General features: G+C 33.3%; 1 protein-coding gene across 2 annotated transcripts in view; it reads left to right on the top strand.

Moving 5' to 3' along the window:
* Nucleotides 1–16,923, top strand: part of ssh (Protein phosphatase Slingshot) — a 161,537-nt gene that overhangs the window by 76,727 nt on the left and 67,887 nt on the right. For both annotated transcript variants that reach the window (XM_018505741.1, XM_018505742.1), the window contains one exon: nucleotides 4,219–4,378. In XM_018505741.1, the coding sequence (XP_018361243.1) occupies nucleotides 4,219–4,378 (160 nt within the window). The remainder of the gene's footprint in view (nucleotides 1–4,218; nucleotides 4,379–16,923) is intronic.

Below are 16,923 nucleotides of genomic sequence, written 5' to 3'. Positions count from 1 at the left end.
CCCCCCCTCCATGTTTTTTTAAAAATTGTTCGTTTTGACAATATCGTGTATAATTCTTTGAATGTCATAACGACTGAAGGCATTGACGTGTTAACAACAAATTTAATTCCGGTCGTTTTTGCTTATAATTGTTTCAAAAAATTTTATTGTAATTTGTGAAAGGGACCATCAATATGAAGGTATTTTATTTATTGTACTAAATGAAATGTTTAATATAATATCTCTGTGATTGGTGTATATTTTAATTGTAATTAATTTTATAAAGTAATATCTATATGAGATATGATATCTACTATAATTTGCAACTATTTTAGAGAAACAATATATGTGGTTACAACAGATGGAACTTTCGATATTTGAATTTCTCAAGATCTGACGAATATTCATTTTTATGGAATACTACAGTGTGATCCGGATATATTAACATGCGATCAAATTCTTTGTTTTCTTCGACTCAACGAAATATTCTTGTATTATAACATTGAGAATGACCCGATCGAGGTTGAAACGTATGATATCATATATATTTTTACATTTTTCTTTTATTACTCTGTTTTTACTTGTTGCGACTAATTATATACTAAACTTGCGTTGATATATTTATATTCTTATTACCATTACCAACGTTATATTTTAATTTTTGGCTCGTAGCCCTCTAATGTGATAGTAATTTAAAATTGTAAATATTTCAGCAAAACCATTTATTAAAACATATGTATGTTTTTTCCAAATATGTATGTTTTATTAACGCGAATTATATCTCGTATTAAACTTATTTATGTCTTAAGAATAATGACAATAGAATCAGTTATGAAATGTAACTTTAAAGTAATGTTACATGTGCGTTCGTCGAGACAATTATTCGCACATTGTATAAATATTGCAGCATAAGAGCGATATAAATACATTGCCTATTCTTATATATTCTGTGGTAAAGTCTCAGCAGAGAAACTTTCTATTATGGCGCACGATAGCGGAAGTTCGCGTATTCTAAATGGCATATGTATGTGCGTCGTCTGGTCAGTGGTCATTATCATATGAAAATGTGTGACGGTTTACTTACCATGAGAAAATGGCACCGCCGGCGTAATCGCGATGCATATACGCACACATACGTGATTTAGACACGCGATTGTCGTCGTGCAAGAGATTCTGTGCGCGCGTACATGCGTGCGTGCGTAGAAAGACGCCCGTCTCATTATACTATAAGGCATCGAGAGAGCAATCGCTGGCGGTAATGATGAAGCGCGGCGTAAATATAATAAAGCGTTCGAGCAACGTTAATTTACGGATGAAACATGTGAAATAACGTTTGCGGGAAGAACTGGCTGAGCGTGGCAGTGCGTCGACCTTTTGTGCATTATCTTCGTATGTGTGTATACAAGATTCGATTTGTAGATTAGGTATGTTCTCATGGAGCGATTTTGCTTGGTCGATACATCACGAAGCGTTGTGAACGCTTTTTTCCCCAGACAATCTTGCATAAATATTTCAGATTGTATTCTAAGCAAGTATCTAATTAAATTAAAGTAAGCTAATTGAAGATGATGTCGGTTAATGTAACTGCTAGTGACATAGTTCGGTCAAAATGGCTTTAAGATATACAAATCTCTTTAAAATATATCTGATTTTATTTTTAATACGTTCTTAAAATGACTATTTTGAAAGTAATATTTCTTTAATTAAAGTGATCAGAGTTTATACAAGCACGAATTATTTTTAATTATAAAGCCATTGAAAATAAAAGATTGTAACCAAAATGCTTCACTTATGTTTCAGTCAAACACAAATAGACTTTCCGAATGTTTCAATGAAATATTCATCGAGCATGTTTCGTATCGGTCTCATAGTCGATAATGTAGTAGTTAATTAATTAACTCGATAGTCTACGAGTCTACTGAGTTGTTAATTGCTGATTCCGCAAAACCAGCTGAGCGTATGACTAAAATAGTTAGTTTGTCTCGATGCTGAAGATTAAAATCGACAGCTGTTTGAAACTGTCAAATTGCATTAAGGGGATGCTGGAGTCTTCTTTTTTACTGATAAAGCAAGCGTTTATGTTCCTTGCGCGGTTCTTCGAATTAGTTGCACAGAATAAAAATTCCTTCTCCACGATTGAAATATCCGTGCTAATGTACCTGCTCCTGGGTGTATTTTGTGTCCAAAACTGGGAAAAATAATAAATTACAGATTCCTGTATCCATGTGCTATCAGCTCACCAAACATTTACTTCGTGAAAAAATTATATGCACATTATATGCTCGAAATTAGGGCAGGAGCACATGTAGAATAAATAGACGATTACAGTCGTATCTTTAGAATTAAGTTTTGACGCCTAAATAAAAAGATTAGCGCAAGGAACGAAATTGTGTCTAGCGCGTGAGAAATCGACGATGTATGACTATTTAGCCATGAAACCGAGCAGTATTTTAGTTGATCTCTTTATAAGAGATGGCGTTGCAATATGTTAGATAAGAACAGATGAATGCGTTTGAGCGAGACACAACGATATTTAATAAGTATAATAAATGAATGAAAGATATCACTATTGTCGAATTTGGAATTTAAAAAAGTCTGTACTATCGACCTTGATTAACTTCGCCCGTCACTCCAGCATCCCCTTAAAAGTTCGGTAATTCCTGCTATTAACACGTGTCGGTTTCTCGAATGTTTCTTGTACTTATTATTCAACATTTCTCAACGACTTAGAATAAGAGCAACGTACTATACCGCGTTAAGACAAAAGCACAATAATTTGTCGCTTAAATGCTTAAAGTACTTATACAAAATCATTTAGAGATTTTTGTTATTATTTTTAAAATTTTGATTTGTAACAAAAATAATAACAAATGAAGTAAATAAGCTATAAAAATGTGTTATTCAATAAAATAGAATGTTATATACATAATTTTCATGTATATAGTTTGTTTAAAGTATAAATATATATGCTATATACATCTATGATACAGCTTTATATAGGAATTCTTTAAATCTCTTTTCTTTTTCGTTGATCGGATGATAATATCGTCATTAAATTGAATTTTTTTTAAATTATCGAAAACTAGCAATATTTTATTCTGGCTCATATTCACAGTAGACACATTAGAAAAATATTGCCAGCAGCGCCAACGTGTCGAATATTTTAATCGCTATTTAAAAAATCGGCTAATTAACAAACTTGCTAACTATTTTTGTATATTAATTATCACCCATGTACAAATTGATATGTTGATGAAATTAATTATAAATGGAGATAATCAAGTTTAGGAAAATAATTATTTCTCTAGACTATTAAGACATATTTTAAGGAGAAGGGAAGAAGTTGAGGGCAGAGAATATAATGGATGAGAAAGGTAAAAAAAAGAAGCGATAGAATAATGGATGTGAGAGATGGATAAATTGAGAAAAGGCTGTAGAAGAGAGAAAGAAAATGAGTGTGAGAGAATGAGTGAATGAGGTAAGGGGTCCTTTTGTAAACCAAATCCATGTTTTATGCAGTTCCTAGACGATCAATATTATTACACAATATTTGATATTGCACAATATTATTAATCATCTGGAAGCTATATTGAGTCTGTAGACTGCAGTTTATTGAATTGTTTAAAGGAGGTGTCAATACATAATATTGTATAAAGTAATTACGCAATATAAGTATTGATCGTCTAGAGACCGCTTTAGGTTGAATTAAATAAACATATTTTTCTAGACTTATCTCTCTTTCCTTTCCCGCTCTTTCTCTCAATCTATATTTTTCGATTAATAAGTTTATTGAAACAAAAGCGAAAGATCTTCTATAAATGATGATAATTAATTTTCTAGGCTTTCTCTCAATCATACTTCTCAACTAATACTTTTATTGAAACGGAAGCGGAATATTTTGCCCTCGATTAAAATAGAAATTCTATCCCGATTATTACTCGATCTATTTGAAGTTAATATCTTCTTAACGTATTTAAATTATTTGGCGATTATAAAATATTATCCTATATATTAAGTATAATCTTATCTGAGAAAAAAATATCCTAAATTTTAATAAATATTTATTTGAATTAACAATCACTTCTTTTTATTAAGTAAATATTTATTTATTGTAAGTAAATGTTTAGTTGGTAGTATTCAAATAAATATGTACTTAAATTTAGGCTATTTTTTCTCAGTGTATTTATGATTGAATGATCAGAATAGCTTATTGAAGTATTGCTGTTTGTTATTTTTCAGTCTGAGCGAATGTTACTTCGCGGGCAAGGGCGCAGCCTTGGTTTTACCGCCGAACGAAAGGGCTCGCCCTTCGAGGCGAGTCTCGGCGGCGGGATGCGATATTCAGCAACACTTACAGTCTATGTTCTACCTGTTGAGGCCCGAGGAGACTTTGAAGATGGTAAGTACAAAGGGTTTTTGAAACAAGTACCTTTGTTTAAGGAAATTGCACAATTTTCTTAGAATAAATTTTATACTACAAAATTATCGTCTTGTGCCGCAACTGCATTTGATTTGTCTTCTAAAATAGCGCGTGGGGATTATATCGAATGTATCTCACAAATATATCTCACACGATCTTCCGTGTAGCATCGGAGATTACCGTATTGAGGCGAGCAGACGCGTTTGAATGCATCGCATAAAGCGCGACTGTTACGCGGACACTAAAAATATTTCCGGTTCTGAGAATTGGCAATTGCAAATTGGCAACGGTTTCGATGTTTCGCGCAGCAAAACGGCAAAGTCACGGGGTTTTCACGTTAAAGCCGCTACTAACTCTTGTGCGATTTACGGCTCGGATTGCGGGATAATTTCGCGCGCGTGTCTCGATGTGTTTTCCTTAAGACGCGGACGAACCGTGTGTCCCCAATTATGCGCGTTCGCGAAATTGGCAGCTCTTGCTATCGTTTGTCTTATAGTTGCCGCTCGCTCGATCCGAGCGCGCTGAGAATTACGGCTTTACCATTCCGCTCGGCCGCCGCCAAGACACCGTGGAACTCGTCAGAATCGTGTAAACAAGCAAGCATACTCGGATACACTCTACCTGCCGTCGCGCAGTCTTGAACGGGGCAAGGAAGTTGGCAATCGCTATTATCTTGAAACGTGCTCCGACATAATACGTGATTTCACAAGCCAATCTTTGTATCTTATTTTTTAATATCGCGTTCCAACGCAGTTTGTACATATAATCGAGATATTGACATGAGAAATAAATTAATCGAAAAATGTTAATTGGAGTAAGTATTAATAAATGTAATGAACATTTTTTGAAACTTTATAGCTTTCATTTCCTGCAAATATGAAAATTTTTGTCTCTCATGACCTCTACTTATTTCCAACGCCTTCTTAATTAAAGAAATTTTTTAATAATTGTATGTGTTTTTTTAAGATTTATGTGACAGATATAGAGAGTTTACGTGACTTATCAGCATAAAAATGTAAATTATTTTGACCTCAAAGACTTGTGATGTGAACATTGGCAATCAGAAGCTGCTGGATTCTTGAAACGACGCATATACTCTTACTTTTTATTAGTCGTGTTGTGGAGTAAACACATATGCTATGTAATTAATACCCGTGAGGTTAATTAATGCACTCCACCTTTTCTTCGCGCGTCTGACAATTAGCAAGTCGTGGAACTTTGTTTCCCTTAAGACACAGGGACTTTAATTTCCTTTGTGAGCAGCACGGAAGCGATTCTGCCGTTATTCTTCTGTATACGAGGAAGTTCCGCGTGGCCTGTAATATTTCCGTCGGGTATCCTTAAGTAATATATCCACAACGGCTCTGAACAATGCGTTCTCACGTGAAGTGCGTTCAAGACGTTCGTGCAGGCTTCCTCTGTTTAGCAAAAGTTTTCAAGACTCACATTCATATGAAACATTTTATAATATTTCATATTGAATATTAAAAAATTGCAACAAGAACTTTGTTCCTCAAGGATAAATTGATACCACAAATTGATCGATCAAAAAGTTTGTTAGAATTAAGATTGAAAATTTTAAGCAGATATCAAAAAATGAAATAACAATTAAATAGTATAAAAGTTTTCTCGACTCTTTAAATTCTTTGAAATTTCTTTTTAATGAGTGAAAATTGCTTTTTACTCAGTTTTGAAAAAAGGTGAATTAATTTTCAATTTTTAAGAGTGAGATTTTATTCTTCAGAATGAGATTCATTCTAAAAATTTTAGAGAAAGTTGATTAGAACTGAAAGTGCAAATTGCAAGTAAAATATAATGAATGATTAATTATATCGTTCATTTATTCATCATTTATTGTTGAAGCGGAATTCGAATCCAGATTTGAATCTGGATTCTTCAAGTACGAAGATTTCTAAGCCTAAGCATATTGTATTTGATGGATAGTCCGCTGGTGGCGGAACGTCCCGATCCGATTTGTAGTCATTGAGTCGATAAGAGATAAGACTCGCGGCTGTGATCTCGAAAGCTCGCACCGCGCTGTCTATCGTGCGATTGCGACCTGGAATTTTCCACGTGGGATCGCCTCGAGTCGACCGGTGCGACGATGTCGCGACTTGGGACTGCTGGTGAAGTGGGCTAAGTGCGACCCACATGCGCGGGTCGTCGTTGTCGTCGTCATCATCACAGCGAAGGCGACGCATTTGAGGTCGCGGCCGATGAACAACGAGCGCTTCCGGTCGGTGCGCGGATAAGGGAAAGGCGACTGCGAGTTTCGCTGTTGTGAATACAATCGAATCGATAATCGCAGGGAAGACACGGTCCATTTCTCAATGAATAAATCGAAAGAGTCTTAGTTGCCCCTCTTTTTTTTTTAAAAAAGCGGCGAATTTATTTACATTCGATTCTCATGAATTTCTCATGAATTTCTCATGAAGTTACTATAAGATAGATTTTTTATTATATTCTTTTTATTTTATTTTTATTATCTTTTTTATTACATATTGTCTTTAGATTGACTAATTCAGTTCAAGACTTTTGTATGTAGTTATCAAATAAACAATTAAAAATATTAATTTATCGCAAATGAAATATATATGAACGTTTACAAGTGACGATTAGTTAACGTAATAATTTCAACTTAAATTGTTCCGCGCAAGTTGTATACATTTAATTTCCATGCGCGCAAAATGAAATCTTTTCTCCAAGCACTCTCTAGTTATTTGAATGTGCTTAGGGAATATGATTCATCTCGCATAATTATCTAATTTGGGCGAAAGTAGAAAATGACTACTTCTTTTATCATTCAGCCTGCACTATAAAAAAAAAGTACGTAAAATAATGTGTAAAAATTACATAATTTGTAGTTAGTGGAAATATATAAGATTGTGCGTTTTTACAAAAATTAATACTTTTACCTTTATAATTGTAACTTAAATTTTTTACATGTAACATATCACACATATTATATTCATATTTTTATATTTGTACACATCAATAACATGGTAATTTGATAACATGAGAAAAATTGTACGTTGATAAATTCATACTTAAATATTTTTATAAACTTAACTCCATTTATACATGATTTTATTACTTTTGTAAATTGTTTAATTACTGTAAGAACAATTTTATTTGTAAGCTGTAACTTTATTTTAAGTGTAAATATTACAGGATAAGAGCTCTTATCAATTATAAAGGTAAAAGTATTAATTTTTATAAAAACGCACAATCTTATATATTTCCACTAACTATAAATTATGTAATTTTTACACATTATTTTACGTACTTTTTTTTTCGAAGTTCAAGTTTAACTTTTTTTTATTTGATACTCTTTAATATCCCTCACACGATAAAAAAGTTACCAAACTTAAATCTCGAAAATTTGATTTTTAGTTTATTCAAAATTGTAAACACGTTTGAAATTGTACTGCAGACAGTAATTTTGAATAAACTAAAAATCCAATTTTCGAAATTTAAGTTTGGTAACTTTTTTATCGTGTGAGGAATATTAAAGAGTATCAAATAGGAAAAAGTTAAACTTGAACTTCGAAAATTGAATTTAAATCTTATTTCGTTCAGAACCATATTCCGTTTGTACGTCCACTTGTATCATGTTCAAAATAAGATCGTTCAGAATTATACTCTACACCATTAAAGGGATGCTGGATCGACAGCCTAACTTGATCGAAGTCGATAGTACAGACTTTTTTAAATTCCAAATTCGATAATAGTGACATCTTTCATTCATTTCTTATATATCGTTGTGTCTCGCTCAAACGCATTCATCTGTCCTTATCTAACATATTGCAACGCTATCTTAGAAAAAGATCAACTAAAATACTGCTCGGTTTCATGGCTTCACGTCAATTTCACTCGTGATATACAAACGAAATTTTCGGCGACTCTTTTCTCTTATACTCTAAAGCCCCTACCTCATTTCTAAAAGCATAGGATTGTTCTTCGAGGTTTTTTATAGGCTGCTGGCTACTTATTTTAAACGGATAAAATCTGAAACTCTTATATGCAGCACATATTGTGACGTGTCGACTACAGAAGTCGACTTACAAAACTGTAAGTCTTAAATTTTCTTTCGTTTTTCGTATTCAATTGTAGCTGGCGAATTGCGTTGTTGTCGATACTTTAATTGTGGAGAAGGATTTCAATCCATAAACACAATTAAGAGAAAAGAGTCTTTAATAATTAATAGTAAAACAGGACACTCCAGCATCCCCTTAATAGTGGGTCTCAAAATTATCCACTGTAATTGTTGTAATTTTACACGTAATTTTTTTACATTGTGGACGAGCTATTATGTTTCTTGCAGGCGCATTCTTTACGTGAACCTCTGTGCGCGATGTATTCAGCATGATTGACCGTCAAAAGTGAATGACCAACGGTAAATTCGCCTTTACCTTTGACATGAGCTCGCGTTCCGGATCGGGGGCAAGCAGCTAGCTAGAAAAAGTAAGCCGTACTAGAAGAGATCCCTGACCCGGTTCGGAAAGACTTCAGCTCGTTCTCCTTTGAGGAGAGGGGGCACGGGACAGATCACCGGTGTGTTCCTCGTGCAATTCGACGGGTTTTGAACGACTGAGGTCAAGGGCGAGTTAACTTTCTGCTTGCGTCTCGATACCTATCGGCGGAAACTCGGATCACGGCCAAACTGGATTTCTCATTGAAATCAATATAATGTAAATGCAAGAAAATTGCATCTGTGTGGTAAAAGCGGACGAAGGTAATCGGCATTCTCTGCATTTTAATCGTGCGATTCATAATTTCACAGGTGTCGAGTTGTTGACTCTCGAAAAGGTTTCCGCTTGAATAGTAGCGCGATTTTTATAATGAAAACGTTATCACGGAACATACGTTTTTATCTCGTACGCAGTATACTGTAATGCTGGGTATTGAGAGTGTAGTGATATAGAATTTTTTATGTCAGAATACTTTCAATGCACTCGATGAATAATATATGTATAGTATATCTTTAAGCTTTTTTTTTTCACAAAATATGTAGACAGACTGCACACATTCGGGAATATATTTACCGAGCATTGCGATAAAAACGAATGGCATACAAATATACCTGCAACTACTTAACTTGCAGTACATGATATGCAAAATACAAGGATTTAACGTTGGGTAGAAAAATGTAAAACTCGTATCTGCGAATAAAGATGAATTTGTGTTTGTAAAGTTATAGCACGGCGTTTTATTAATTTAAAAAAACCGAGATAGTTCCAGTAACACTTTTCATAACTCCACCATTCCTGACAAAAATTAAAAAATGTTCTGCATTTATAATATTAAAAAATCAAAAATAAAAAACCTTCAGCACGATACACCTCCCTCTAATACCACTGAATATATTACGACTTTTCTTTCAAGAATTGTGCTATATTTAGAGTGTATAAAAATGAGTAATTGTTAGAATTTTGTTTTGAAATTACATTGGTAGAACTATTGTGTCAAAAGTAATAATATTTATCATTTTGTTCTATTTTAGATGGAGAAGTGTCGTGGTAGATTCGCGAAGTTAGCACGTCACATTTTCATTTTTTATTTTTTATTATAAAAAGTGCAGAACTTTTTTATCTTTATAAGAAGCTGTAGAACTATGAAAAGTATTATTGGAATTGCTATATTTTTTTATATTAATAAAATGTCATGCTAACTTTACAGATCCAACGATTTGGTATTTGCCATGTTCTAAGTATAGCTTTGACATATGCGGTATACGGCCGTTTTCCTTTGTGGCAAAGGAGGTAACTACGGAGAGAGGCTAAAATCTCCTGGTCTCGCGAGTGGCAAATATTGTGCGGAGGCGGCGAATAAGTTGTATAAAATCGCAAGCTCATGATTCTGACCTTTACAGTGGTATAAATCGCGTTATAAGATAGGAGAGCGCGACGTAAGGATGCACGAGTCTCGCAAAAGGCAAAACGCTCGGGTCTTGCACTGTCATTTCGCTTCTCGGTAGTTTAAGCAATTCGCCGTGTTCATCCTCCTTCGGCCGAACGAAAAGAGAATGGAGAAACGCGGTGTCTGTACGATATAAACGCGCCAATCTCTCGAGAGACATAATATATCGCTTGTCGCTCGACTTTTCTCTGCCTCGTTCTCTCGCTCCTTGGAACGATCGATCGTTGCTGATCTCGATCGGTGTCCGACGCGTGTGGCACCATTCGTACGGTAGTACCGGATGTGTAATCGCCCAGAATGTTCACTGAAAGCATATCGATGAGAAGCAGAACAAAAAGGAAGAACGATGATTCTGTGAATTGGAAGGAGAACGGAGGAAATGTGTGTGTGCGTCGATTAGTATAAGAAATTGTTGATGCTTATTTTATCTATGGAAAGATCGGATTTTTAAAATTAAATCCTATATCGATTGATAAAGGCATCGATTTTAGTATTTGTTCCTTATATACTTATCATTTATTTCACACAGTACCTATATGTGTATAATTTATTTTTATAAATCATGATACGTATTTAATTCATTTCAAATTTAGATAAATTAAAGTTGTACTTAAAATAGATGTGTGCTACATTACTGTTAAATTTGAAATATCTGTTCTACTTACAAATCAGAACAATATTGATTATGCTGATATAGTTACAAAATTATTCGACTAGATATTATATTACACTGTTAAATTTATAATATCAAATTATATCCAATTTGAGTTATTTTTAATCATTCCTATAGTTCACCACTGCTCCTATCATTAATTTGACTACGACAATAAAGTTACATAATTTAATTTAAGAAAAATGTGTTAAATTTTGGTATATTATTTATTAAATACGTTAACGAACATTGTTTATTTCGAAATTGACCACAGAAATAAATATGGATTGATTTTTATTTTGACACACGTAAATAAGTCAAAATAAAAGCACTATTATGATTTTTATGTTGAACTTTGGCGATAAGTACATCGATATATATAACTTTAATAAAAGCATTCTTTTTATAATACTATTATATAAGTTGCATTGCAAATTATATAATTATTTCAAAATATTATTTGTGCTGTGTGAAACTAATGTCTCTCAAGATCAACTCGATTTTAATAAAATAACTTTATTCAATAGATACTTACATTATTAAATACTTGACATTTGTTGACAGTCGAATTAATGTGATATATCTGATAATGAAAAGTATTCTTTTATGAATTGTATAGCTATCCTTGTTTAGTTGATCGACAAAAAAATGTTTGCATCAGAATACCGGATACACTTGTCGGCTATACTCGCGTTGCAGTAGTTGCGTTCCTCCTGCCGCGATGCAAATTGCTGTAGTGATAAATCGCTTATGATGCCGCTAACGTAACTTTAACTCGCTAGGAACACGCGATCGTCGTTACATATCGCGCGTTATAATTCCATGCCATTCCGCGGTCTTAAGCGATCATCCTTTCTAAAAAATCGTATTCCGCGACACGGTACGAGTGTCTAATGAAAAGGAGCTGCGATTGGGTGCAGATTTATTTAACACTTTTCTCTTATTGTAAAAATATTCGACATCACGTAACTAATTTATTAAATTTTTTTCTTGTTATAAAAATGATTCAACATATATCTTATAATTAATAATCCAACCAATCATTTCCATGATCTCGACTATCATCGTTTGACATTTGAAGAGAGTCCCAAGAAGTAGTCAATAAGACGTGAAACATATACAAGACATTTACATTTTATGGATCGTGTAATATCAATGAGTTCGGAATTAAGGAGCTCATTTTATAGCTGCACTGTCACGTACTTCGCAAATAAAGTTAAAACGTCTTTCGCGAATTATATTTCTATTTATTTCTTTCGCATTTATGCGTGACTAGAACAATTTCCACTCAACTGTTATAATTATGAAGTTGGTTTTTATTTCTTACTTTTATATAACTTGCAATTAGAATTATTTTTGCATTAAAATTCTCAGAACTCTTAGCGCTATAATTAGTTTGTTCCAGGAAGCAATAATTTTTACTTGAATTGTGTATAAAAAAAGGTTTTCATCATGTTGTAATTACTGCTCGCGATGTAAAACGTCGTCCGAGGGTTCGCGGCAAAAAAAGATTTCACGCCGAAATTCTCCATTGCGACCATCCAGTGAGAAAGAAAGAAAAATAAAATCTTGTCGGTATAATATGAATCTCGTAGGATTAATGATAAACTAACAAAGGAGCAGCTGCTAATTGTGAGTAACGTTATTGCGCCACAGGCTCGTAAATATAGCTTTCCCAGCGCGATTCTTCGCTTCGCGAGGAAACACTGGCGAAACGTGTGCGGATGGACACGTGGGCGCTTTTATGGATCGTACATTGTTACCATCGATCTCGTAAATCGTTTCGTCGATTGCGTGGTCATCTTAACTGTCGGCTACTCGATTACCATAGAAATGAGGTTGCTGTCGAGAGGAGAAAATGCTTCTGTTGCGTATAGATAAAGCTAATCCTGCTGGAAGACCCTTCTATGCATCCTTTCGTTTAATTAGCGGTTAAAATTTAGTTTAAAGTTGCTCTCTATCTCTGCTAGCACTGCTTTTCAGTATTATCAAATTAGAAAGTCTAACATATATCTCAATATATCGATTAAAGTGAGGTGCATAAGATATGTTGATATATAATATGGATACAAATTTTTCCTAATTTTTTATTATTATAATTATTATTTATCCTTCTATTTTTTTGTTATCCACCTTTTAATCATCATCTATTTACCTTCTGTTTTTCTCCTATCCACTTTCCATCCACTTCCTATTCACCTCCTACTCACCTCTCATTCATCTCTTATTTTTCTTCTATTCACCTCCCATCTTTCCTATTTTTTTCCTATTTGCCTTCTGTCCATTTGCCATTCACATTTCATTATTGAGATGCGATAATCGTGTCTCGGCTGAACTGAGTGATTCGTTATAAATACCTACAGAGTCTGTTGCGTGTACATCTTGATGCGAAACACGACTGTATCTTTTGATATATTTGTTATTTATATGTTACATTACTTACATTTTTGTGGACAATTTAATAAAATTTAAAGCCTTAATTATGAAATGCAAATTATCGATTGCAAAGACGCAAGATATTTGAATGTCCGTTATACATATATACACAAAAAGAGATGAACAAAGTTGAAGTAATTTCTTGAACATAAAGGTTGATATAATTGGTTCCTGAGAAGATACAATCAATTTAACTTGACCATTACTACTTTTCATCAATTTTGTTAGTTTTCAGGTCGCAACAATAATTAAAATCATAATCTATTTAAATAAAAAACCTGCAACTTAAAAAAATATATATATCTATAATAGTTAATTAGCCAGTCTCTGTCGATCCGTATTAACGAATGTACATTTTAGTTTGTAATTGACACATAATGTTCATCTTACATATTTGTTATCTATCAGAGTGCATATATTGTGTATGGCTTAATTTATTATACAACTTGATGTTTTATTGGCTGTTTTTATTATTCGGACTTTAATTTTTGTACCTATAACGATGAACTTGTTTAACTATTTTATGGCCTCTTGATCTTTCTACGATAGACATTGAACGCATTTGACTGTCCAATCGTGTGCGAACAATGTCGATTTCTTCATGAAGACTCACTCAGGCTTATATGGTGAGGAATATGCGTGTATTTTCGACAACTCATCTGTACATCGACCTTTGCGTAAATTGTTTGAAGAGGGCTCAATCTGGCAGCCGAAACTTGTAATTTTATAATTTCTTAGTTTATATATACATTTAATCGATGATATCTGACGTTTCTAATTAATTATATGTTTTATATTTTGAAACTAGACGTTTTATTTGAATTTAGTTTTATTTTTATTTGATTGTTGACTCTTATTTTGCGCTTTATTATTGTTAATTTATTATAATAGTTAAGTGCTACGAAACAAAATTCGTAAATAATAAAAAGAGTCAATTTTGATCTTTTAAGAAAAAAATCAAATCTTGTTAGAGCGAACTGTTTATATTAGACAAAATTTGTTAATTTATTACACTGAAACTTTCTTTGGGAATTAAACGATTATCATTTACTCGCTATACTAAATACATAGTGCCAAGATAATTTTTATTCCAGTGTAATTCACAAATGTAACAATATTAATGATGAGAAGCTTGAAAATTAGATAATTACTATACTAAATACATAGTGCCAAGATGATTTCATTATAAGTGTAAATTACAAGTGCAACAATATTAATAACATATCCCGATAAGAAGCTTGGGAAATGGACGTAGCTTACAATAGACTTGAATAATTATCTGTTACTCTACGACGGTTTCTAGGCTATATAAAATAGTAATTAGCGCAACGTTACGGTTATACAATTCCCGACCTACGATGTTTTCCATCTCGAAATTTCACTCGTGAAAATTCTCTTTATGCAGCCACGTAATGACAACTTGCCTCATTATTATTTCTTGTTAAAGATAATTATCGAGATTGGAATTCTATTGTGCCCGGTTATCAGATAATATTTCCGAGATAGATTAACAATGATACTTCGTAATATTACTTCAGAGAAAACAGGCAAATTAATTAAGCTTAATTAGATACTAATATTGACTCGCGTACGAAAGAAACACGTAGCGCATTGAATATTCGATATCTCTTGGACATTGACCTTCTTCTCCGATTTCTCGCGAATGTTCGTGAATCGATGGCCAGGTTTGCACCGTATGAGTCATGCGGAACGTCACGGAAATACTTACTGCGAACTGCCGTCATTCATTTCGTTTTGTGCCTCTCATTGTCAGTTAAATTCGAAAGGGCGCATCACGAGGAAACATCGGAGATTCCTCGAAGTACTGGACGGGATCGACGAGAAACTGGTCCCTACAAGGACAACGAGGTAAGGGGGCCGCGCGATTCGCTACAAGCCGTTTCGCCGACTTCTTTTCAGCAGGGCCCCGTTACTTTTTACGCCCGTACTTAAACTTACACGTACTTGTCTGCGCGGACCGGACAACTTTTATGCGGAAAGTGTCAGTGACCCGACCGACTATTATCCGACAGTTCAGTTGGCCACTTCCGGCGCTTTATTTGTGCGCGCGCGTACACTTCTTTTGCTGGATTCGATCGTTTCGATAATATTTCTTGAAAGCGCTTCGCGTGGCGTTCCATAGGGAAGTCGATCAAGATATAAATGTATATAATGTTCGAAGAATAGGTACCAGTTATTTATATTGCAAGTCTTCCTATTACGTATTACGGAAAATTATTGCGTCTATTTGTTTCAAAGATAGAGTGGTTCGTGCGCTATAGAGATCTAATCTTCTTTTACTAATTTACGTTTCCGAGAATCTCTTTCATTTCTCAATGGACAGTGTACTATCGCGATAAATTATCGTCTCCTACGCGACTGCTGCTTTTCCGGGGTTTCGTAAGGTCAGGCTTTGCGATAAAGCTGTGCAAACGTCGATACGTTGGACGATCGTCTCGGTTTAGCGATAATATCGGAACTTTCATGATAAACGATTATATTTTGCGTTTAATCTAGGTATCGTTTATACAAATATACTTAACATAAAGTTACTGATCATTGTTATTCGAAGGTAAACTGTATGTTCCGTTTGTTGGAGCGATGTAGGCGTTGCATGATGTAGATAGCGATGTGTATTAATGTGATAATACATTATAATCATGAAAAAAATGATTGGAAGGTCTCATATTTATCTTATTTCTCTTGACATATGTTCTGATTAATACTGCACATATTACGAAGAGAAATAAATGTCAGAATGAAACAAAGACGTCATTTTTCTTTATTTTCGAATTTTATATACTTATATTCTTATATCATATAATTCAATATATCTTATAATTCAAATTCGCTACAGAACGTCATAAATATATCGCGAAAGTATTATTAAAATAGTTGAATGTTTTACAACAATAAAACATTCTAAGATATAATAAATATCCCAGTAACCGGACATATATACTTGTGTGTTTGAACATTTACACAAAACTTTATATATTTGTTTGTATTATTATTAATCTCAAATGATTTTTAAAATAATCCTTAAATGTAATTAAATTATAATATTGTACAATAAAAAAAATATTTGTGATTAATAATAATAAATCTTGTGTAAGTGTCCAGACATAAGTAGGTACATGTGCGGTCACTGCACGTTTATCTTAATTCAATTGTAATTGTAAAACAAATAATACGAATCTGCACGTGTCTAAACAAATATAAATTATTAAGTACACGGAGAAAAATGTTTGGTTGAATTAACTGGAATTTTGGTGGAAAATGAACGATCCAGAATTCTGGTTAAATCTACTAGTTTTTTGTTAAATCTATTTAGAATTCTAGTTGAGATAATCAACATTCAGAATTTCCTTGATTAAAACTACTAGAATTCTAATAGTAGATTTAATCAAAATGTAGTAAAATTAACCAGAATTCTGGATCGTTCATTATCCACCAGAATTCCAATTAATTCAACCAAATATTTTTCTCCGTGTATAAATTTACTAATTATACTTAT

The sequence above is a fragment of the Trachymyrmex cornetzi genome, unplaced genomic scaffold, assembly GCF_001594075.2.
Source record: "Trachymyrmex cornetzi isolate Tcor2-1 unplaced genomic scaffold, Tcor1.1 scaffold210, whole genome shotgun sequence".
Taxonomy (NCBI): Eukaryota; Metazoa; Arthropoda; class Insecta; order Hymenoptera; family Formicidae; genus Trachymyrmex; species Trachymyrmex cornetzi.
This window is presented reverse-complemented; position numbering and strand designations above follow the sequence as displayed.